Raw genomic sequence first — 23,730 nt, forward strand, 5'->3', positions numbered from 1 at the left:
TCTTAATCCCCATTTTACAGATGAGGTAACTGAGACCCAGAGAAGTGAAGTGACTTGCACAAGGTCACACAGCAGACAAGTGGTGGAGCCGGGATTAGAACCCAGCTCCTTCTGACTCCCAGGCCCCGGGTCCTATCCACTAGGCCACGCTGCTTCCTTTGTGAATTTGAAGGGACCTGCGAAATTACAGGGTAAGAAGAGTGCTGGCATTTCTGCAAAAGCCCTGCTTATAGGAGACGGACCCTAGAAAACCAACAATTCCGCATTCTCTGTGGTTTCTTAAAGAAAAAGCTTCTGAGAGGTAAAAATAAACATAATCAAGAGCTTCTCCACTTCAAGATGCTTGTCCTTCAGGATGCAGCGACATTTAATTGCTGAAGGATGCCCTCTTCTGCACAGCCACAGTTTAGAAAAATAAGAAGAAGCAATCAGAAATGTTTATTTTACTCTATTCCCAATACACCCAGTCCTCCTGTAGTACAGGGGCTGCATTCTTGCAAAACATCATGTCGGGGGAGGCTCAACGTGTCCGATGCCACGTGCGTGTGGACAAACCATTTCTTCCCACGTCCTAATGTGCTGTATCTGCATAGGCCCGTGTTGCTAGTGAACATTCCCTAATTCCCTAACAACACTGTAGCCAAAACGTACAGTGGAAAGATGTGTTATGGTAGAACAGAGTGTCCTGTGTGCCATATCTCGGTTTAGGCAAGGGAAGAAATTTCAGAGTTGCAAAATCTAACCCAACTTTATTCCATCGCTTGCCTGGGGATAGTATTTTGCTCCAGTTATCTCCTAGATTAGCAGAATGGCATAGAGTGTTTCATTTGTGAAATCTGACTTTGAACTTACTCTATACACAAGGGATCCTATTTTAGCCCTGTCATTCTGCAGTTTTTTTTCCCAAGCACAGTGGAGCTTAGCACAATCAAGCTCAGTCTGAGACCTTTTTAAAATGCCTTTTACCTTTGGGGATCCCTCGAGTCGGTTGGTTTGTTTGCTTTAGTGTAGTTTATTTGCTGAGAAAGCAGTGAGTTTTGACAGAGAATCATTATTTATGAGATTCCAAACACCCCAAATCCCATCAGCAAGCAAATAGGCAAACAACAGCTTGACCATTTTTCAACTTTCCCCCAAATCATAGAAAGAAAATGAATAACTTTTTGTCACTTGTTGGAAAATTTTTTACGATGGGAGCCCCCACACACTCCTTGAATCGGCACTGCTAACAAAAGCAACTCGCCACCTGACTCCCACTGGCCTGATAACAAATCGCCAAAAATCAAACACCCAATGGCCAAGCACGGACTCTAAGCTAACGTGAAGTTGCCGACAGTCCAGTCATCAATCGAACGGGTTACCGAAGGATACGAGAATCACAGAAGCCTTGCTGCCCCATTTGGAGCCTCCTCCTCTGCTGAAGCTGAGGGAGCTTCATTTGGAAGTTGACGGGAGTAGGGGCCGGTGTGCGGAACAGTGGTCTGCCCGTGACCCACGGTGACTCGCATTTGGCCGCACCCAGACGGCCGCTTCAACCAATCAGTGGTATGTGTTGAGCGCTTACTGCGTGCGGAGCACTGTACTGAGCGCTTGGGAGAATACAATGCAACCGAGTTGGTGGATACGTTTCCTGACCACAACAAGCTTACAGTCTAGAGGATGGCAGGTGGCTCCTTGTAGTTTGCCTCCCTGCTGAAAGGGGAGCGGCAGCTGACCTCAGGTTAGTCCAGATTGCAGATCCCACCCCCGAGGAGGTTGCGTGCCTCTCCTGGGGTTCGAACGGAGGCGGCTTCTTTGATTGGCACCTCCTCTGCCTGAGTGGAGCAGGGGCTTAGTAACTACATCAATCAAGATTTTCAGAGACTGAGGTTTGTCAATAAGTTGATTTTGATTTCTAGCAAGGAAAATGATTAGAACGTATTTGCAGTAAGCTTTTAGATGTTCAGTTATAGGCAAATGTGGCTCTCATCCCCTCTCTTCCCCTCTTCTCCTGACCCCCACACGTCCGTCCCCACCCACCCCCACCCCACAAGAGTCCTAATGGGGAATCTATTTTATTTAGTGCGTCAACCTGGACAAACTCGAACCGGTGTCTTCCGAAGGCCGGCTCATCAACAAATCCATGGAATTGCTGGATGAGAGAAAGTTTTGGGCTGGCATTGTATTCACTGGAGTTGCCCCAGATAGTGTTGAATTACCCCACCATGTCAAGTACAAGATACGGATGGACATTGACAATGTGGAAAGGACAAACAAAATCAAAGATGGGTAGGTCCCGTCTGTATTTCTGTGCTCGTTGACAGAAGATCCAGCTCATGCTTTGGGAGAAAGGTCTTTTGATCCTCTGTTTTTTTCTCTTTCTTTTTTCTTGTTGTTCAAGGTATTGGGATCCCGGTCCTAGGGCTGACCCTTTTGAAGATATGCGCTACGTCTGGGGAGGTTTTGCTTACTTGCAGGATGTGGTTGAGCAAGCAATCATCCGAACCCTGACAGGCATTCAGAAGAAAACTGGAGTCTATGTACAGCAGATGCCCTACCCTTGTTACGTAGATGACATGTAAGTTGATAATCTATCGCCTTCTGAAACTCCGTAATGCCGCCTTGGAAATAGCTGTGTGCCCAGAGTGAAGGGAAATGTATGATGAGGAGTAGTAAAAAATGCTGGCTTTTACTCATTTTACTAAGAGTGTGCCTCCATGGCAAAGACTGGGATGGGAAAAAATGGGGATGATTTGGGAAATTATCTTTACACATTAAAAGGTTTATGGACCAGACTCCCAGTCTGGGGGAAATTTAATGTCCGTGCTGCTCTCATTACCCCATGTGATGAATGAACGGATGAATTTACTGTGGTATTTAAGCACCTACTACGTGCCAAGCACTTTTCTAAACACTGGGGTAGATACGGGATAATCAAGCGCCACATGGGACTTGCAGTTTAAATAGATAGAATAGGTGTTGAGTCCCCATTTTGCAGATGAGCAAACCGAAGGGCAGAGAAGTTAATTGACTTGCCCAAGATCACACAGCAGGCACGAGGTGGAGCTGGGATTAGAATCCAGGTCCTCTGACCCCCAAGCCCAGAATCTTTCCACTTCCCTAAGCAGTTACCAGTCAACCGTTTGGGATTTATCACCTTGTTCGGGATTCCGAAGATTCAAACTGTATCTGACCCTGTAAAAGCAGTAGTCTCATTGTTAGATTGCTCAACGGGAAGAGTTTTAGTTTAATGAGATGAATGTGGATTCTCGAAGTCTGGTCGGATAGATAGCATCCGAACACATTACCGATGATGAGTTGAAGTCATGGTGTGCTATTAAATGGGAGTTCAGATGTTCAAAATTTAGGAAACCAAAATCAAATGTAATTAGTTGCCCTTCGAGTTTCGTATGCACACAATCGGCTTATCCAAGGGCTCTATCTTTAAAACTCATTTATTTCTAAGGTGATGTCTTTGGCTTTAAAAAGGTGTACTCCTTTAATTTGGGTCACTGATTTGGAAATAGAGTAAAAATTTGGTTTGTACTTTGGGGGGGGGGAGAAAAAAGCAATGAAATTTAGCCACCAAACATGGGCTAAAAGATTTTGCTATCCTTTACCTTGATTCCTGCACAAGGGACTTTGATTGTTTTTGTTCCATTTTTTAATTTTTAAAAATAAAAGCCATGTTTTAATTGATATGTGATTTGTTGGACCCACAGAAGAAATTGGAGAAAAAATCTGTGCAAGTCACTTTGTTGAATCATACTCCCATTATAAAAGTGGTGTAGTAACAGGTGATAGCAAAAAATAAGGGTCAGCATTCTTTCCTTAGCCCTTCTCCATCCCAAAACTTCTAATCAGAAATCAAATGACTTTTTCAGTTTCACACCACTCGTATCTCAGTATTGTTTTATGAGGTGCTATTAAAAATGAGGATCAGCATTGTTAATTTGCAATTTCAATCCGATGTGAAATCACACAGACATCTTAGTATATCATAATTTGCATTTCATGATCATATTTGTAGAATGATTAAGGTAAAAGAGCAAAACAAAAATTAAAAAAACCACTTGCATTGAAAAATGAAATGTTTGGCAAGGGTTCTAAAGATTTTAGATGGAAATTCTGGTTACAGTTCCCTGGTAAGCATTATGCTATTTGGCCGATACAAAAGAGTAACTGAAAATAAAGTGCATTCTAATGTCTAGCATCCCAACTGTAGAATGGCATGATTTGGTGTGGGGAAAGGGGGCTAAATGCCTAGGGTCTAAAAATCAGGGGGGCAGTATTTTCTGTCACTTGAAGGAGGGAAAATAAATTACATACCTCTAGATTTTTTAAAAAGAGGAACAAGTAGTTGATGATCTAACCATTTGTAAAAACAAAACTCATTTATAAAATACTGGGCATAAATAAAACATTGGACAACCGAGGGTTGTCACTCTGGGAATTGCGATTCTGAATTTCATGGATTGGTGTTCAGCGGAATAGGAGTCGAGTCACCAAAGCAGTTATTTAGTAAATAGTGTCCTGAAAGAGCTAATGAATTTCTGTAGGGCTTCATTTATCATCAGAGTGGCCCACTCTTAATTTTAGTTCCTTTTTTTAAAATCAAAGAATACAAATCCTCAGTTCTCTATTACAGCATTGTCATAGCTCCTGTAGACCTGGATTCTGCTTAAGCCACTCTCAAAGAGTCATGTTTGAGCTTGAGAAGAAGAGATACTTAAAAGGATAGCATTTACAAAATGTTATTCTTTCAAGGCAGTGTGTCACTACGGGAAAGGATTTCCTCTCCTCTGACCCTTACACTGCTGCTGAGACACTCTGATATAAGGAGCCTGTCATTTGTATTTCCCCAGCTCCCTACACTGGGGTATTGCTACATGAAAATGCTTCTCACACACACACACTGATACATCACTTCTCTTTCATTTTTTCTCCCTCTGCTTCCTGGGGGCCTGCAGATTCCTGCGTGTGATGAGCCGTTCAATGCCTCTTTTCATGACCCTGGCTTGGATCTACTCTGTGGCTGTGATCATTAAGGGGATCGTGTATGAGAAGGAAGCCCGACTGAAAGAGACCATGAGGATCATGGGTTTGGACAATGGCATCCTCTGGTTTAGCTGGTTCATTAGCAGTCTCATCCCACTTCTCATGAGTGCAGGCCTGCTGGTGCTGATATTGAAGGTGAGGCCGCTCCCTCCCCCGAGCTGCACATTGCCGGTCATCGGTACAGTCAATCTTGTCTCTTCCTCTGGACTGTGAGCTCGTTATGGGCAGGGAACGTGTCGGCTAATTCTGCTGGATTGGACTCGCCCAAGCGCTTAATACAGGGCTCTGTGCGTAGTAAGCGCTCAATAAATACCATTGATTGATTCCTTTCTGCCCACATCACTGGAAGGATGGGGGGCTTCCTGGAGCAACCTGAGGGTGGAGAGTCTTAGGAATGGTTCGGGGGAAAATTGAGAGTACATCATGTTCTAAGGCATGAAGTAGACCAAATTAAGGAAAACCCAAAGAGAAGAGACTTTTGTTTTGACACAAGTCAGAAATGCATGATTTGTCTGCTTCATTTCTCTAATTTGCCACAAGTTTCCACTTTGAGCAATTAACCTACAGGGAAGAATTCATGAGAACCAAAAGGAACCCAAGATTTACTTTTTTATGGTATTTGTTAAGTGCTTACTATGTGTCAAGCACTGTTCTAAGCGCTGGGGTAGATACAGTCAATCAAGTTGGACACAGTCCCTGCCCCTCATGGGGCTCACAGTCCAAGGTTTCAAGGAAACATGGCATCCCTGGGAAAGAGGTATGGGTCACAACCTGAAAACTGTAGGCAGAAATAAAGTGATTGATTAGCTCAGTGAGGGGAGAAAGTACCGTATGCTTGTTCTCTTAAACAGAAGAACCAATAATTATAAGGATAGGTGCTCAGGATTGGTCAGACACAAGATCAAGTTGGACATGGAGCTCCCAGTGAAGGGGGAGGAAGAGCAGGTATTTTAGCCCCTATTTACAGATGAGGAAATTGAGGCAAAGAGAGAAGTTAAGTGACTTGCCCAAGGTCACACAGCAGGACTCTCTTTCCACTAGGCCAGGCTACCACCCCAAGAACTGCGTCTAACGTGGAACCAAATAAGGCAGTGAAGCCGTAGAGTTGATCAAAGACACCAATCGAGGTGTTTTTATAACTCTGTATTATGTAATGTGCCTTTGTTTGACAGAACTTTTGTTGATCTGGTTCCCTCCAGATAGGAAACTTGCTGCCCTACAGTGACCCCAGCGTGGTGTTTCTCTTCCTCTCGGTTTTTGCCGTGGTGACCATCCTGCAGTGTTTCTTGATCAGCACGCTGTTCTCCAGAGCTAACTTGGCTGCAGCCTGTGGAGGGATTATCTACTTCACACTCTACCTTCCCTATGTCTTGTGCGTCGCCTGGCAGGACTATGTGGACTTCTCACTTAAGATCCTTGCTGTGAGTAATTGCAGAAGGGCACGACCGTTGAACCCGGATGTGAATGGCTCTCTTCATACCTAGCAGCGATGTTACTGGCAGCGAGTTGACCCGTGGGGTTCAGCTGAAGCAGAAAAGACCAAAATGGGACCATCTGCCCTATTTTTGCTCTAAAAGCACCGCTCTTTTCTTGAATGCTGCACATCAGGCTGCTCTGTCAGCTGCAGTTGTCTCCCAACATTTAGCTGTGATGACTCATTATTCCTGGTATTTGATACTTGATGAGCAATAACAAAGTGCCAAACGCCATCCTGAATACAGAATGAGAACGATCCCTGTCCTTCCGATGAACGTTTCGGTTTCTTCCGTTCATTTTCCCAGTGATAATGGATAGGCATTTTAGCTAGGAGTAAAATGACCGCACCAAATATATACTGGTTTACAGGGTGAGATAACTGCAGGCAAGCAACGATGGTGGTTTTTGTCTTTCATCAGCCAGAACTGCCTGCAGATCTTCCCATCTCCCTGATTTTTATTAAGCTGTCTTTCGCAATAAGCCAAGTGTCACTAAGAGGTTTAGGCCTTTGATCATTTGTGTGTTGGTGAAGCTTGTGGAGACCTTTAAACTCTATTCCCCAAAGGGCAGAATCCTGGCCTCTCCTCAGCATTCCCCATTCCTGTCTTAATCTCCTGAAAAGGATCTTGGAGCTATTCTTCATGTGTAGGATCCCTGCTTTGTAGAATCCAAATGTTGCAATTCAGACTGTCTAGTAAAAAAGAGCAAGGCAGTTACTAATACCCTACCCGGTCCCCTAGTGGCCCCTGGAATAGCCCTATTGCGAATGGTCGCATTGGAGACTGGGGTGAATGTGGATGTACGTATAGATAAGAATGAAGCCAGCCCGGGTTTATGTTTAAACCCAAAGGTCAAGGCAAGTATACTTTCTGAGTGTGTGTCATGACTGGGAAAGATAATTCAGGTTGCCCTCCACAGAGTGACAAATCATCCCAGCCCACAAATTGAGAAAATAAGAATTAGTCGCAAACCCTACTTTTGATGGTTTAAAATGAGGCGGCTTCCACCTGGCTCATAAAGAAACATGGAGGTGGGATTTTTATTTCCTCCAGAGGATCGTTGGATTTTCTCAATTCAGACTCAGGGAAGCTCTGCGTTTTGTAATAGTGATGCGAAAGGAAACTGATGTGCCTTTTTCGGGGCTGGGGCTTTCTTTCACAGAGCTTGCTGTCTCCAGTAGCGTTTGGATTTGGCTGTGAGTATTTTGCCCTCTTTGAGGAGCAGGGCATCGGCGTGCAGTGGGACAATGTCTTTGAGAGCCCTCTGGAGGAAGATGGCTTCAACCTCACCACATCGATCTCGATGATGCTGTTTGATACCTTCCTGTACGGGGTGATGACCTGGTACATTGAAGCTGTTTTCCCAGGTATAACTTTCCAGACCTTTCCCTACCACTCCATCCGGCACTGTTTGGCCTCAGAAAAATCTCTGACTGAGAGATTCAGTGTGTTCCCTGAGATCCTGCTTCCCTCCCTCCAAGGAGATCCTGGAGCTCATTGTTTACCAGGAATATGAGGCTTTTAGTTTTCACTGAGGCCAGTACTTGCACTGCAGATTAACAGATGAGGAAAATGGCATTTGCCAGAGCAGGGCTTCCCAGCAGATTTTCTGGAGGTGAAAAGCAATAGAGATTTACTATCTGAGCCCAGCATCGTAAGGTGGTAACTTGGATTTATAAACTTGTCTCTGCCTTTTTTCTATTGGGGGAATCTGAAGTAGAACACTCCATCACTCTGTGCCACGGTTTCCACCGCTGCAAAGTAGGAGGAATAACATTGTTCCCTTGCCTACCTCCCAGAAATGTGGTGAGGGTACACATGTGGGAAGGACTGTTATCGTTGTGGCTGAGTTTCCTCGTTTAGTTGCCTGTATTCCTCTGCTCCAGGCCCAGATAGCTTGAGGGGAGCAGCAGGAAAGAGAGTCTTGGACTTAGAAGTAGGCCCCAGAATTACTTCAACGGAATTGGGTTAAACTCATGATGTCTGTTGCTTCCAGGCCAATATGGAATTCCCAGGCCCTGGTATTTCCCTTTCACCAAGTCCTACTGGTTTGGAGAGGAGAGTGATGTCAAGAGCCACCCCGGTTCCAGTCGAAAAGGAGCATCTGAAAGTAAGCTCGTGGGCAGGGAACGTGTCTGCTAATTCTGTTGTATAGTGCTCTCCCAAGCATTTAGTGCAGTGCTCTGCACATTGTAACTGCTCACTAAATACCATGGATTGATTTATTGATCAACCCTGTTTTCATAATTGGAAGCAGTGTGGCCTAGTGGATAGAGCACAGGCCTGGGAGTCAGAAGGACCTGGGTTCTAATCCTGGCTCTGCCACTTGTCTGCTCTGTGACCTTGGGCCAGTCACTTCACTTCATCTGTAAAATGGGGATTAAGACTGTGAGCCCCATGTAGGACAGGGACTGTGTCCAACCAGATTATCTAGTGTCTACCCCAGTGCTTAGTATAGTGTCTGGCACATAGTAAGCGCAAATGCCACAATTATCATTATTAATATCATCATCATCACTGATGGAGTTCTTCAACCCGAGATCCATATTGGCAAGAAATAAAACCACAGTCAACTGGTGTACACCAATTAACCTGTTCTCCTCCAAATACTGTATGCCATTTATATCATCTTCTCTCCTATGTTGGCCCTACTGAGGTACAAACTTTACAATGCCATGTCACGGGAATATCCCTGGGGTAGGTTGTTCGGAATTCTACTTCACATTTCCTCTCTTCCTCTCCTTCCTAGCTGTCGAGAAGGGTTACAGTTTTGTTTGTCCGTTTGCCCTTTAGGCTGGTAGGCAGAACAAGCATGGATATTAAGAACTCTGCTCCTTATATCAGAGCTCCCTTTACTGCAGAGTGTGTGTGTGTGTGTGAGAGAGAGAGAGAAAGTGTAAGTGTATGCAGGGACGCACCAGTTGTGTATGCTCTTGTTGCTAAGGCTCAGCCTGCTTGTCTTGAGATGAAGATACTACAAAAAAAAAGCCCTTCTGGTGACTCTGAAATGCCACAGGATAAAGATCACTGGAAAGCAATTTAGTCTTACTCATCCTCACTTTAGGAGAGGGTAGCAACAGCATATTGTTTACCAGCCCTTCTCAGAGATGAGATTATAAACCTGAGGTGACTACAGTGGATAGCACAAGAGGATCTAAAGACGCCCCAAACCATAGTGCTTAATTTGTCTTGAACATTGCTTTTTTACTTCCTACTCACAGTCTGCGTGGAAGAGGAGCCCAGTCACCTGAGGCTGGGGGTTTCCATTCAGAATCTGGTGAAGGTTTACCGTGATGGCAAAAAGGTGGCAGTAGATGGACTTGCACTGAATTTCTATGAAGGCCAGATCACCTCTTTCCTGGGACATAATGGAGCTGGAAAAACCACTACCATGTGAGGAAATAACATTTTCTGTACCCTTCCAAAGAGTTTCTGTAGTTCAGTTTGGAATCCATGTCTTGCGGTGTTTAAGGGTAGGTGTGCCCAAGTGTTGGTTGAGCTCATGGAGTGCATGAGTGAGAGCTTTTTACGTATAAGTATAAAAAAGAGTCTTGGGGCATTTTGAATGCATTGGATTTGCTTTCATAACTGCTGTAGAACTTTCAAAGTTTCTGAGAGGAAGTCCTGAAATTGTTTTTTTAGAAGTTTGGTTGGTGTCCAAGCCTTGTCAGAAGAAGGAAGCAATTCTCTGAAACAGGAGAAATATTTTCAGAGGGAAGCATTTGTTTCCGGTCTACAGATCTTCATAGAGAGAGGAGAGATTTCCTCCTCATATCAGATGACTGATTCCTTTCTGAGCTGGAAGGCACACTTTTAAAGGCAACTTCTGAAGTTAACCAAAATGGCTGTCATTTTACTCTGTGGGGTGCTAGGTCCGTGCCATGAAGTTAACAATATATTGTTTTAGAATTCACTAACTGTGTGTTTCTTTTGTACACAGGTCCATCTTGACGGGCTTATTTCCTCCCACCTCAGGCACTGCCTATATCCTGGGTAAAGATATACGTTCTGAACTCAGCACCATCAGGCAGAACTTAGGTGTTTGTCCTCAGCATAATGTCCTATTTGACATGTGAGTAGCCACTGGTTCCTAGTGGGTTATGTGTGTGTGTATGTGTGTGTGTGTGTGTGTCTGGAGGGGGATAGTCAATGGGAATGCTACCCAATTCACAGGTCCTGAGCGGCTTGGATTTTGTCAGGGGGCATGAGAAGGCCTGTCTCTCCATGTATGTCTCTCATCCCCATGGCTCTCCTGGCAGACCCATTGGTGAGAGTAGCAATTCTATCACGGATTAGGGACAACTTCATTTTGAAGCAAATCTAAGTTGTGTCACCAGGGTTCTGTTCCAAATTACATTTTCCTCTTGTTACCCAAGTACCCAATACAGGGTGGCTGTATTCTTTCAATGATTCACTGTTCTTTCCGTGGGAGGCTGTCTTGATGCTCAGTTTTTAGTGACCAAAAAGGCTAGAATCTTTTATTCTCCATTGAAGACAAGAGGCGGTTTTCTTTTGGGACTAACTGACAGTAAATTCAAGACCCTTGAATGGTTCCCTGCCCATTCTAATTTGTCATCTTCCTGTTGCTCAGGCTGACAGTAGAGGAACACATCTGGTTCTATGCCCGATTAAAAGGGCTGTCCGAAGAGAACGTCAAAGCAGAGATGCAGCAGATGGTACTGGATGTCGACTTACCGCACAAATTGAAAACCAAAACGAGTCAGTTGTCCGGTTAGTTCAAATGTTAGCTTCTTTTCTATCCCTCACCATCCCGTTTTCCATATGAGAGCAAACCAATGCTGACAGGTGAAAGTGAAGTCTCTCAGAGCTTTGCATATTTTTATGGTATCTGTTAAGCACTTAGTAGGTGTCAAACACTGTTCTAATCGCTGGGGTAGGTATAAGGTAATCAGGAGAGACACAGTCCCCGTCCTGCATGGATCTCACAGTCTAAGTAGGAGGAAGAAGAGGTAATTAATCCCCAATTTACAGTTGGGGAAACTGAGGCACAGAGAAGTTTAGTGACTTTCCCAAGTTCACTCAACAAGCAATTGGCAGAGCCAGGATTAGAACCCAGGGCCTCTGACTCCGAGGCCCATGCTCTTTCCACTAGCACTTGCTGCTTCTTTGTTGATTTATAAAGAGAGTGGGGCCCAGAACAATGCAAAGAAAATAAGTGATTTCTAAAAATGAATGTGGAACCAAACATTGGTTTCCTTACAGCCTGAAGTTCCAGGCTGCAGAAAGCAATCGGGAGCATCGATGTCGATGCCAGTGGGGGAGAGACGGTAACACTAGCGTGCCTGAGTAAAAGGGCATGTGTGGGTGCATAGTTTGAAAAGGCTTCCATATATTTAGAAATAAGGCCATGTCCTGGCAATATCCACTTCTGCCCCCAACTTGGGTCTGCCTTAGCTCAGCATTCCATGACGAATGCTGAAATCTGTGATTCTACTTTCCAGGTGGCATGCAGAGAAAGCTATCAGTTGCCTTGGCCTTTGTTGGTGGATCAAAGGTTGTTATTTTAGATGAACCAACAGCTGGGGTTGACCCTTACTCTCGAAGAAGAATATGGGAACTGCTGTTGAAATATCGACAAGGTATTTACTTTTTCTATTTTTCCTGATATTTTCACCTATTTTTCCAAGCAGCAGCCCGGCCTCACTGATCACATAAGCAGACATTAGATTAATTCACCATTCCCCAGGGGACAGTGCAAGTCTTCTATTTTGAGGGATCAGTTGTCCGATCCTCGGTATGAAGCCAGAGAGGGTGATTGTAATTTAGAGATATTGATTTGAGTTAGGAAAGAAAAAAGAAGACAGAGACAGATAGGGAGAGAGAGAGAGACCAACGGGAGAGAGAGACCAACGGGGGACAGACAGAGAGACGGGGCGAGAGAGACAGACAGATGGGGGAAAGAGATACAGATGGGGGAGAAAGAGATCTATAGGGAATCAGGGAGAGAGAGCGAGAGACAAGCAGACAGAGAAAAAAGAAAGAAATACAACCTGGAAATTTGCTTGTGGAGTTGAGGCAACATATCACTAAGCTAAGCTGGAAGCTAAGTTTCCATCTAGTGCCCAGGCTTAAAATCTTGCACCATTCATGTCTTCATTTCTCTATTATGCCTGCCATGATCTCACACCAGTGGTTCACAGTAACTGAAAAGCGTTGCCATTTGCCCTTCTGTTTGTGCTCTGCAGGTCGTACGATCATACTTTCCACGCATCACATGGATGAAGCCGACATCTTGGGAGATAGAATTGCCATCATTTCTCATGGAAAATTGTGCTGCGTTGGCTCTTCCTTGTTTTTGAAGAATCAGCTGGGAACGGGGTACTATCTGACCCTTGTCAAGAAAGATGTTGACTCATCCCTGAGTTCATGTCGAAACAGCAGCAGCACAGTGTCTTATCTGAAAAAGGTGAAGATTCTCACATTCTGTGACAATACCTAGGGCCTGAGGAATAGGAATCCTGGAACCCAATACCTAGCTCAGCTGCTGCCTCACTGGGAGCTGAGAGGCCTTGCCTAGTAATCATTAATAATAATTATGGTACTTGTTAAGTGCTCACTATATGCCAAGAACTGTTCTAAGCGCTGGGGTGGATACACGCTAATCAGGTTGGACACAATCCATGTCCCACGTGGGGCTCACCATCTCAATCCCCATTTTACAGATGAGGTAACTGAGGCACAGTGAAGTGACTTGCCCAAGATCATCCAGCAGTCAAATGACAGAGCTGGGATTAGAACCCATGACCTACTGACTCCCAGACCCGTGCTCCATCCACTATGCCATGCTGCTTCTCAGTGTTCAGTTTGTGCTGGAAAAGAGGAATTCCAGTAAAACTGGAAAGCAGGAACACTGCACCTCTCTTGGTGATAGAGCAATTTTCTCATGGGGGAAGTGTGGGCACGAGAAAGATATGAAGGGCAGAAGTTTTAAGATGTCCAGTTGCCTCTCCATGCATGCAACTCCAGGATCAATCAATATTATTTATTGAGCATTTACTGTGTGCAGAGCACTTTACTTAGCGCTAGGGAGAGTGCGGTGTAACAGAGTTGGTAGACACATTCTCTGCCCACAAGGAGCTTAGAGTCTAGAGCGGGGAGACAGACATTAAAATAAATTTTGCATGTGTATGTAAGGGCTGTGGGGCTGAGGGTGGGGTGAATAAAAAATACAATTCCAAGTGCAAGGGCGGAGCAGAATCTGAGGCTCCTTACTGCCACCAAGGCTCTTGCCAAACTAGGGGCCCCATTGAACTTCCTCCTGGGGCTGAAAGGTCAGGGTCTGTCCCTGAACAGGCGCTCTTGGACAGATCCCAGGGCCGAGTCGCGCTCTCCGTTTATCTCACTTGTGGCTCAATCCTATTCATTTTAAAACAGATTAAAACTCACGGTATATTTACTTGACAGAAGAATTTTGTGATGGAAGTTCGACCTATCCTGGTCAAGTGAAACAATTTTGGCTAGCATTCAAGAGGATGTGAAGATTTCTTATGTTGTGAACCCCTTCTTAGATTGTGAGCCCCTGGAGGGCCAGGGATGTTGTTTAGCCAACTCTCTTGTGTTGCTCTTTCCACTAGGCCAGGCAACATCCTGGTGGCCCCGCCTTTTTAAAATAAAGCTGGGAAGGAAAAATGAACAGAAACCCAAAATATTTTAAAATTAATCACTCTTCCTCTCTCTCTCTCTCTCTCTCTCTCTCACACACACACACACACACACACACACTCTCTTGCTTTGTGTTTCTGAGTTTCACCCAGCCTCTGTCAATCTCTCAATCAGCCTCTGCTTGTCTGGCTCTCTGTGGCTGCATAAAAATCCTCTAGTGGCCACATTCTAGTGGCTTTATGTGGTCATCATGGGTGCTTTTGAGAAACACAGTTTTAGTTCAACATCTTAACCCACTGAAGGATTTTGAATACTTTGCGAGAGAGAGTGCCATTCATCACCAGAAAGTGAGATATGATTCTTCCCTCTCGTATTTCTGGATATTAATGTAATCCTTACTTTTTCCTTTGTCATCAGGAGGACAGTGTTTCTCAAAGCAGCTCTGATGCTGGCTTGGGCAGCGATCATGAAAGTGACACCCTGACAATAGGTAAGAACTAAAGGGAATTCGTAGCCTGCTGGCCACTTGTTTACCCTTAGCAAGGCCTTAGATTCCACCATTTGGACCTGGATCCTTATCCTTTTGTGAGTTAGGGCCATGATGAACCATGAGGCTCCCTTGAAGGTTATCCTAGAAGTTGCTGGCTGTATCTTTTGGTCAAAATTTGTCCTCAAACAAATAAGGCAGTCGAGACCAAATATCTGCCTTCAAAAATAAGTTAATGGAGTCTATTCTGTGTGTACGATTACTGAGAATAAGCAGCTAAATTTTCTTCAGCAGTCATTCTCATGGAGGTCTCAGCTTGCATACCCAGAGATGGGGAGAAGGCTGCTTCCCTTCGCCTCATTTTGAGGAATCAGTGATGAGGTATCACTTTCCACTGAGCAAGACAAATGGGAGAAGGCTTCGACTTCTGATCGTTTGCCGATCGGAGAGCAGCCTCGGAGGGTTTTGTGTTGTATTCTCGTTTCTGTAGACGTTTCTGTCATCTCCAACCTGATCATGAAGCATGTTTCCGAAGCCCGCCTGGTGGAGGACATTGGGCACGAGTTAACCTACATGCTACCGTATGAAGCTGCTAAAGAGGGCGCGTTTGTGGAGCTCTTCCATGAAATCGATGATCGACTCTCAGACCTTGGCATTTCCAGTTATGGCATCTCTGAAACCACACTGGAAGAAGTATGTAGGCCAGCTGATGTTCCCCTGACTGTATAAATAAGACAGAGCAAATAATTCCAAAGGCCAAGGCAAAAATGAGTTTGTTTACTTTGGAGCTGCTCCAGTCCTCAGTTCACAGATCACTATCACCTGGGAAGAGTTATCTGACATGAAGGTTGGGTTTGGAGAAGATACAAGTAAATGTAGTAGGGAAGGGTAAACATGAAGATAGTTCACCTGTAGGGTTTGGAACTATTCAACTGACATGGGACACCTTTCAGTCTAACTTTGGAGTCTGTATTCAGTAGGCCCAGGAAAAGATCTTTTAGTGGGACGTCTTTGCAGATTTGAAGTGTCTCTCTGCAATAGGGCTTCACCACTCCTTTTAGAAATGGCTTTGAAAATGTTTTTTAGCTGGAGGGATCTCACTCTTAGGAATACTTGTTTTTCCCCTACTTTCCAAATAGCTCTGCAGTGTGGTTAATAATACACCATGTCCAGCTCCTTTTCTGTTAAATGTCTAACATAACATCCTCTACAAAGTATTTCCCAATTTCTATTTTTCAGATATTTCTTAAAGTGGCTGAGGATAATGGAGTAGATGCAGAAACCTCAGGTAACTGCTCTTAGTCTGAATGCACTTCCTTTGGTGTGTTATTGCTTGTGATAGAAATGTCGATCGATTCATCAATCGAGGATATTTATCGAGCACTTTACTGTTTGTCAAGTTGTTCGATCACTTTGCCAGACACGGTATTTGGAGTTAACTACAGACCAGGAGAGCTCCTTTAATGGTGAGCTGTCTGGGAGAGGAAACTAATCTTTCCATTTAAAATTTCAGATGGCACTCTGCCTGCTCGGAGGAACAGACGGGCCTTTGGGGATCGTCAGAGCTGCCTGCGTCCGTTTACCGAGGACGATGCGTCCGTTGACCCAAATGACTCTGATGTTGATCCAGGTCAGCTTAAACATCGTCTGAAAGCACACCTCTCTCTAAATTGCTTTACATAATATTTTGCCAATGTGGCCCTGTTGCTTTGGCACCTTTAACGTAGAAAAAGAGACACTGTATGGATAGAAGAAAAGTAGGTAAAATTTTTATAATCGTTGGTGTTTATTGAGCACTTACTGAATGCAGGGCACTGTACTAAGCACTGGAATCCACCCCCTGAACACTCTGTACACAATAGGCATTCAGTAAATCATTCAATCATTGGCATTTATTGAGAACTGTGGAGTGCTTAGATACTGCACTGACCACACAAGGGAATTCAACATTCGCAAGACATGCAGCAATTGGGATTTTATTTCTCCAGCGATGTGCATTTCAGTGGTACACATCATGGGAATCTAAAGGGGTCTGAAGTACACAATTTCTCTTTAAGGTGGACAATATCTATCAGGACTATTCTCTGCCAATGAGTACCAAGTTTATTTCTGAGACCACTTACAGGAAAGTCACGCAGTCATTCTTAAGTCATTCCATCATCTTCTTCTCCAATAAGGAGGGGATTGCCAAATCAAATGGTGATTTAGACAAGTCCCTTTTGGATTTGGAGAGAGGGAGGACAGGAGGAAGGAAAAGAGAGAGAAAGAGGTATTGTTACTCACCATCTAGTACTATATTAGCTTATTAATGGCAGTGCCTTCTTACAACTTGCCCACACAAAAGTGAATCATTTCACATAATCTGCAGAGTGAGTCAAATGGAGTTGCTCACATGTTAAGGGCACAGATATTTTCCCATTCCTTTCTAGTAATAGTAGTAAAGGTATTTGTTGAAGCCTGCTGAGGGTGAAAGTAAAAAGAAGCATTAGACGTGTTCCCTGCCCATGCTCTAACAGGGGAAATGGTTGTGAAAACATTTAACAATGGGGTAATGAGGAATAAATTGACTGCAACTGATCATACATGAGTGCATAAATACTGAAGGAGAGGATAACTTAATATGTAAGTGGTAAAGGCGATTGGTGAGTTGATGTGACTTGGATTTGGGGAAGGCTTATCGGAAGAAGTAGGATTTTAGGAGGGCTTTAAAGATGAGGAGAGAGATGTTCTGTTGGAATAGGAGGATAGTCCCAAATTGGTCAAACAGCATGAGGGAGGGGACAGAGTCGGGGGAATTAAGAGCAAGGTACGGCTAGAAGGTTGGCAAATATCAGTTGCAACCTCAGTAACAGCTAGACAGTTCCAGTAGTTGAGAAAGGTTAATCATTTTATTCAAAAAGGTTTCTACTTTCGTTATCTTTAGCCCCAGAGCAAGCCGATTCTTTTCTTTTTTTATAGTATTTGTTAAGCACTTACTGTATGCCAGGCACTGTACTAAGCGCTGGGGTGGATACACACTAAGGTTGGACACAGTCCATGTACCACATGGGGCTCACCATCTCAATCACCGTTTTGCAGATGAGGTAACCGAGGCACAGAGAAGTTAAGTGTCGTGCCCAAGGACACAAAACAGACGAGTGGCCAAGCCAGGATTGGAACCCAGTTCCCGTCCTGACCTTTTATATGTATTTTCTCCTTGATATACCATTCTAGAGTAGGTAAGAATTCCCAGTTGTGTGAGGAACAGGATGGAGACTCAGGAAAACAATGGTAAGAGTAGCATTCATTTTGTAGGTGAGGAAACTGAGGCCCAGAGAGGTAATGTGATCTATCTAGGGTCACACCACAGGCAGAGCTGGGTCTACTGTTATTTTCAGAAATGCCTCCTGAGTTTGATAGTGAATGTGATCGCTGAATCTCTTTTTTTTAAATGAATCAACCTAGCATTTCTAGTAAGCCACTCAATGTTGAAGACAGATTAGGGCTGAAAGACTTTAGGTGCCAGTGGGAATGAGGAACTTTGCATTCCTGGGCAATTCATTCATTTCAATAGTATTTATTGAGCGCTTACTATGTGCAGAGCACTGTACTAAGCACTTGGAATAGACAAATCGGTAACAGAGACAGTCCCTGCCTAACGACGGGCTTACAGTCTAATCGGCAATGTAAACGGTGTGTTGGTATGTGGATATATTTTAAATTTTTGACTATTTTCAGTGGCACAATTTGCCATCAAGAGTGTTTACTCAAGAAGATCCAGTTTGATATGCTTCTGATAAATATCGGACACTGGTTACTTGAGATAAGGATAAATGAAAGCCACAGGGACAGCTGAGGAGAAAGAAAGATGACGATGTTGGCTGGGATAGTACCTGAGCTGAATACTAGTGCCTTTTTCTGCAGAATCCAGAGAGACAGACCTCCTCAGTGGGATGGATGGTAAAGGCTCCTACCAAGTGAAGGGCTGGAAACTCACCCGACAGCAATTTGTAGCCCTTCTGTGGAAGAGGCTGTTGATTGCCAGACGCAGCAGAAAAGGATTCTTTGCTCAGGTGAGAAGCACTGCTTTTTTATGGGGTTTTTTTTAAGCGCTTACTATGTGTCAGCCGCTGTTCTAAGTACTGGGGTAGACACAGGCTTATCAGATTGGATGCAGTCCCTTTCCTACATGGGGCTCACAGTCAAAGTTGGAGGAAGGAGGATTGAATCCCCATTTTACAGTTGAGGAAACTGAGGCACAGAGCAGTCAAATGACTTGCCCAAGGTCAGAGAGCAAGCGATTGGCAGAGCTGGGATTAGAACCCAAGTCCTTAGACACCCTCCCCAGGCTTGTTTTCTGTCCACTAGTCCATGTTGCTCTTCACATTGGTTCTATCCAGGACCACTAGACAGGGCTGCAGAGAACCCTGCTGAAGAGTTTTCTTCAGGCTGATCAAAAAATAACCTAACAGGAAAGCGTTCAACAGTTATAATAATAATAATATATTGGCAATAATATATTGTTAATAATATGTTGTAAATAATATATTGTTAATATAATTAACAGTCATCATCAACACTGTCATCATCATCACCATTTTTATCAGAGACCTCCCAGACCAGCTGGGATGCCTGGGCTCAGGAAACAGCAATTTCACTGCCCTCTGAAATGCCCAGAATGAACTTATTTCCTCAGGGAAACCCAAGGAAGGAGTCATGCAGAACCAGATTGACTTTGACTTTTCAAAGAGGCAAATCAGCAAGCCCCTGGTGTCCAGCTCCTCTTATGTGAACCAGAAAAAAGAGGAAATCCCCCGAAAGAATTTGAGGCCTGCAGACAAAAATTGAACTGTACACCTGAGTTTTCTGAAAGTTGATGAAGTAACAAATTAATTCAAGACCAGTTTGAAGATCCAGATCAAAGAATGAAAATTTGAATCAGCAGGCAACTCCCAAAGGCTAGTTGTGCCACTCTGTAGATTGTATTGTTTCAACTAAAAACCTTTCAAGAGGATAAAAGGGGGCGGGGAGGGGGGGATGAGGTACCTCAATCAATCAATGGTATTTAGTGAGCACTTACTATGTGCAGAGCACTGTACTGTGCCCTTGGGAGAGTACAATTGAACAGAATTAGCAAACCCGTTCTTGTGACCGTAACGAGCTTACAGCCTAAGGGCGGGGAGACAGATGAAAATATGAATAAATTAGTAATTTGTAATATATATAATTTATAAGGTACAATTTAAAGATATGTATATAAGTGGTGTGGGGCTGCGGGTGGGGCGAATAACAAATAAGGTACCTCGGGATTCAGCGTCAGAAGCGAATTCATTGTAACGTAGTTTAAAGAGCCTTTTCTGTCCAGCAACCAGGTTTAGTGCTCCTGGGCCAGATAAAACAGCATATCCCGAGACCTCTGGCTTTGCGCAGCTGTTAATGAGACTGCAGAGAGCGCCTGCATCTTCATAAACAGTCACACCCTTGCTCTGTCATGTTATTTTAGTAACGGTTGATCCTGTTTTCTAGAGTGCTTGCAGTGAGCAGCTGGCTGCTGCGCTTTGGCTGGGCTCAGAGGTCCAGTTCTCGTGTGCAACTGCTAAAAGACGTTTCCTCCTTTTTCTCCTCCGAATGGTTTCAGATCGTCTTGCCAGCGGTTTTTGTCTGTATCGCCCTCATGTTCAGCTTGATTGTACCTCCCTTTGGCAAGTACCCCAGCCTGGAACTACAGCCGTGGATGTACAACGAGCAGTACACATTTGTCAGGTATGTTCTCCCTGCCCCACAGAACCAGGAACGCAAGTGAGTGAAAACGTTGGATTCGGTTCCTGTGGTAGGGGAGAGTTGAGAAGCAGCCTGGCATAGTGGATAGAGCCGCTTGTCTGCTTTGTGTGACCGTGGACAATTCACTTCACGTCTCTGGGCCTCATTGACCTCATCTGTAAAATGGGGATTGATACCGTGAGCCCCACGTGGGACAGGGATGGTGTCCAACCTGGTTTGCTTATGTCCACCCCAATTCTTAGTACAGTGCCTGGCACATAGTAAGCACTTAACAAATACCATCATCATCATCATCATCATCAAGACCACCTGCAAATGTTTATAAACCCGTCACAGTGCCCTGAAAAAGAAAAGGAAAGAAAAAAGAACGGAAACCATACCAACCTTCAGATGAGGAATACACTGAGTTCCTGTTATTTAGTCACTGTGGAAATGTGTATGAATATCAGTGAAAAATATATGGGGAATAGTGGGATGTGGGAAGAAATAAATCTGCTTCTCTACCTTTCGCAGCCGGGAGATGGGTATGGGCAACCACATCAATCAGTGGTATTTACTGAGCGCTTATTGAGTGCAGAGCACTGTACTAAGCGCTTGGGAGAATACAATATAACAGAGTTAATAGACACATTCCCTGCCCACAATGAAATCTGTCCTACCTGCCTATACCTAACAATTCTGCCTGGCCACAGCTGTGTAGCCAATTTAGATGATTTCGTTTTGAAATAATTCCTTTACTCAATCATACTTTTCTCATCCACTTGATAAATTTGGTAGCAATCACTTGGCCATAACTCCGAATTTGAGTAGTTATGGAGGCAGATAGAGTACCATCACAAGTTGTTAGTGGCATTTTAGAATTTTGAGCAGTTTTATCTCTAAGAACAAGGAAAGGATTAACTGCAGGAGCATATATTTTTGAATTGAAAATGCCATTTCCATTGTCTTCTGAAACCATGCTTATTCAGCTGCCCGTCAAGTTGCCTCCGGGTTTGAAGAAGTCTAGGTTATCCCATTCCCCTGACAGTCTGTCTCTGGTGTACCCATAGCAACGATGCTCCAGGAGATGCAAATACTCAGAAGCTCTTGAATGCTCTTACCAATGACCCTGGCTTTGGAACCCGTTGTATGGAAGGAAGCCCAATTCCGTAAGTACATTCCAGATAGTTACATCGGAAATTGGCATTTTGAAATGCGATAAATTCCCCCTGCCCATGGTTTTCATGGCTGTTTGTCTTTGTATGTGCTCCCTATGTATCAGATGACCGACTCATCATCTCTAGCATTGTTTCAAGTGCTATTTGCTCCCATTATTGAAATGCATAAACAACTTTACAACTAAAATAGCACTATCAATATGCAAATTAAGGAGCAAATGTATTATGCAGCCTTTTGGATTTCTCAGAAGCAAGACATTATCCAAGCATTATTATTGCAAGCTCCGGTTTTGCAATATTAATGTTTTATAGACAATACTTCTCTGTGATGCCTGATCAAAGAGGCTTTTATATTGTTATGAGCAGCTTCATGCTGTAATAACTCATTTTGCAGATAGCAAGTCCTTGTAAACACAACCTTGAAAATATAGTCCATCCATCCAGCTTTTTTACGAAAATGGACATTTATTCCTTTTTAGAGTAAATATGTGACTGTTTTTGGGCAACACTATGCTATCAACATTTGCTCTCCCTTTTAGAATAGGAATAATGATCTTTCCAAGTCCACGCTGATTCTGGTTGGCCCATTTCAAGCCTCATGTAACCATGCACTAAAGTGAACAGGTGACTTGAGCATTATTGTAGACCCGCTTCTGGTGAAATCTTGTCAGGACATCTTCTTCCCATGTCTGGCCCTGGAACATGGTTAATTCTTAAGACACGCAGTGTTCTCTGAGCTTCTCTTCATGACAGCTAGAAGTGAATTTAATGGGAGAAATGGAAAGAGGTGTTAAAAGGGAGATTTCTACTCTTCTCTTGTTGAAAGTTTTAACATACCCCACTTTAGGTGGATATAAGTTCCTCGGCAGACCTGCAATCTGCCTGGGCTTCCGTGCCATTTGGTTTCAAAGACCCATAGAAAGGTCACATCCATTTTAGATGGTATTCATCGGTTTTGCTCTTCATCTTCCACAGCGATGCACCCTGCTTAGTCGGTGAAGATCAATGGACCACAGCTGCTGTGCCCGAGACCGTCATGGACATCTTCCTGAAAGGGAACTGGACAATGGAGAACCCGTCCCCTGCCTGCGAGTGTAGTAATGATAAAATTAAGAAAATGCTGCCAGTGTGCCCTGCAGGAGCTGGGGGACTGCCTCCCCCTCAAGTAAGTCAAGATACCAAGCGTATTTATTGAGCACTTACTGGGTGCACAGCACTGTATTAAGCGCTTGGGAGAGGACAGTACAACAGAGTTGGTAGACCCATTCCCTGCCCACAATGAGCTTACAGTCAATCAATCATATTTATTGAGCACTTACTGTGTGCAGAGCACTGTACTGAGCGCTTTGGGAGAGTACAATATAACAAACAATCGAAAGTCTACAGTCTGGCAGGGTCTGGGGAAACAGGGGGGTCGGGGCTTTGTTTAATTTTTAAGCAGGGAAGGTACCTGAATAAAATACTGTCAGATTTTTTTCCAGTTTTCAGTTAGGAATTTTCAAGTTTCTTTGGTTTCCCCAAAAACATTCTGTGGAATGTATGTGGTCTGAATCCAGTGAACTGACACATCAGTGCTTTTCCCCCAAACCCATATTTTAGCAGTGAGCGGAGTTGGATCAAACATTCCTTTGAAATGGAATGAGCTTGTTTTGGAAGCCGATTAAAGTACTTGATGCACTTTGATTTTGGTGTGCTTCAGTCGGTCAGTGCCTTGGTACCTTCTTGCCCTTAAAATGCTTTCCCTATACCAAGTTGTCCATCACGGTCTTCACTCCACAGCTTCGATTATCTGGACGTACAAACTGCTAGCCTTTGCTGTAGCTTTTACCACCTTTATTCTGAAAACGGGTGGGACTGGTTAAATTTCTTCTAAAGCTCCTAATCCTTTAAAACTGCTCAGAGGGTGCAGCTGCTCCTCTGGTGCCTAATCTGTATCGAGCACTTACTGTGAGCCGAGCACTGATCTAAACACTTGGGAGAGTACAATATATCGGAGTTGGTAGACCTGTTCCCTGCACATGAGGAGTGTACAGTCTACGGGACGGGGAGACGGACATTAAAATAAATTACGTATCTGTATATTGCACCGCAAAATATAAGCTTTAGCTCAGTGCGTAAGAATGAAATTTGTTGGAACTTGCCCAGGCCTCTGCATTTTGCAGTGCTACCCTTGTTTGGTGGTGCCTAGAAA

The 23,730-nt window shown here is 44.0% G+C and overlaps 1 protein-coding gene across 2 annotated transcripts in view; it reads left to right on the forward strand.

The window, feature by feature from the left end:
• Positions 1 to 23,730, forward strand: part of ABCA1 (ATP binding cassette subfamily A member 1) — a 137,280-nt gene that overhangs the window by 86,912 nt on the left and 26,638 nt on the right. For both annotated transcript variants that reach the window (XR_003756014.2, XM_029055713.2), the window contains exons 13-31: positions 2,063 to 2,268; positions 2,381 to 2,557; positions 4,950 to 5,172; positions 6,237 to 6,458; positions 7,675 to 7,879; positions 8,509 to 8,622; positions 9,734 to 9,905; positions 10,453 to 10,584; positions 11,104 to 11,243; positions 11,975 to 12,112; positions 12,719 to 12,939; positions 14,553 to 14,625; positions 15,113 to 15,315; positions 15,862 to 15,910; positions 16,136 to 16,252; positions 18,526 to 18,674; positions 20,240 to 20,364; positions 21,432 to 21,530; positions 22,515 to 22,704. Coding sequence is in view for 1 of the 2 variants with exons in the window: in XM_029055713.2 (XP_028911546.1) it covers positions 2,063 to 2,268; positions 2,381 to 2,557; positions 4,950 to 5,172; positions 6,237 to 6,458; positions 7,675 to 7,879; positions 8,509 to 8,622; positions 9,734 to 9,905; positions 10,453 to 10,584; positions 11,104 to 11,243; positions 11,975 to 12,112; positions 12,719 to 12,939; positions 14,553 to 14,625; positions 15,113 to 15,315; positions 15,862 to 15,910; positions 16,136 to 16,252; positions 18,526 to 18,674; positions 20,240 to 20,364; positions 21,432 to 21,530; positions 22,515 to 22,704 (2,955 nt within the window). In the remaining variant the exon portion in view is untranslated. The remainder of the gene's footprint in view (positions 1 to 2,062; positions 2,269 to 2,380; positions 2,558 to 4,949; positions 5,173 to 6,236; positions 6,459 to 7,674; positions 7,880 to 8,508; positions 8,623 to 9,733; positions 9,906 to 10,452; positions 10,585 to 11,103; positions 11,244 to 11,974; positions 12,113 to 12,718; positions 12,940 to 14,552; positions 14,626 to 15,112; positions 15,316 to 15,861; positions 15,911 to 16,135; positions 16,253 to 18,525; positions 18,675 to 20,239; positions 20,365 to 21,431; positions 21,531 to 22,514; positions 22,705 to 23,730) is intronic.

Source organism: Ornithorhynchus anatinus, chromosome X5 (assembly GCF_004115215.2).
Source record: "Ornithorhynchus anatinus isolate Pmale09 chromosome X5, mOrnAna1.pri.v4, whole genome shotgun sequence".
In the NCBI taxonomy this organism is placed as follows: Eukaryota; Metazoa; Chordata; class Mammalia; order Monotremata; family Ornithorhynchidae; genus Ornithorhynchus; species Ornithorhynchus anatinus.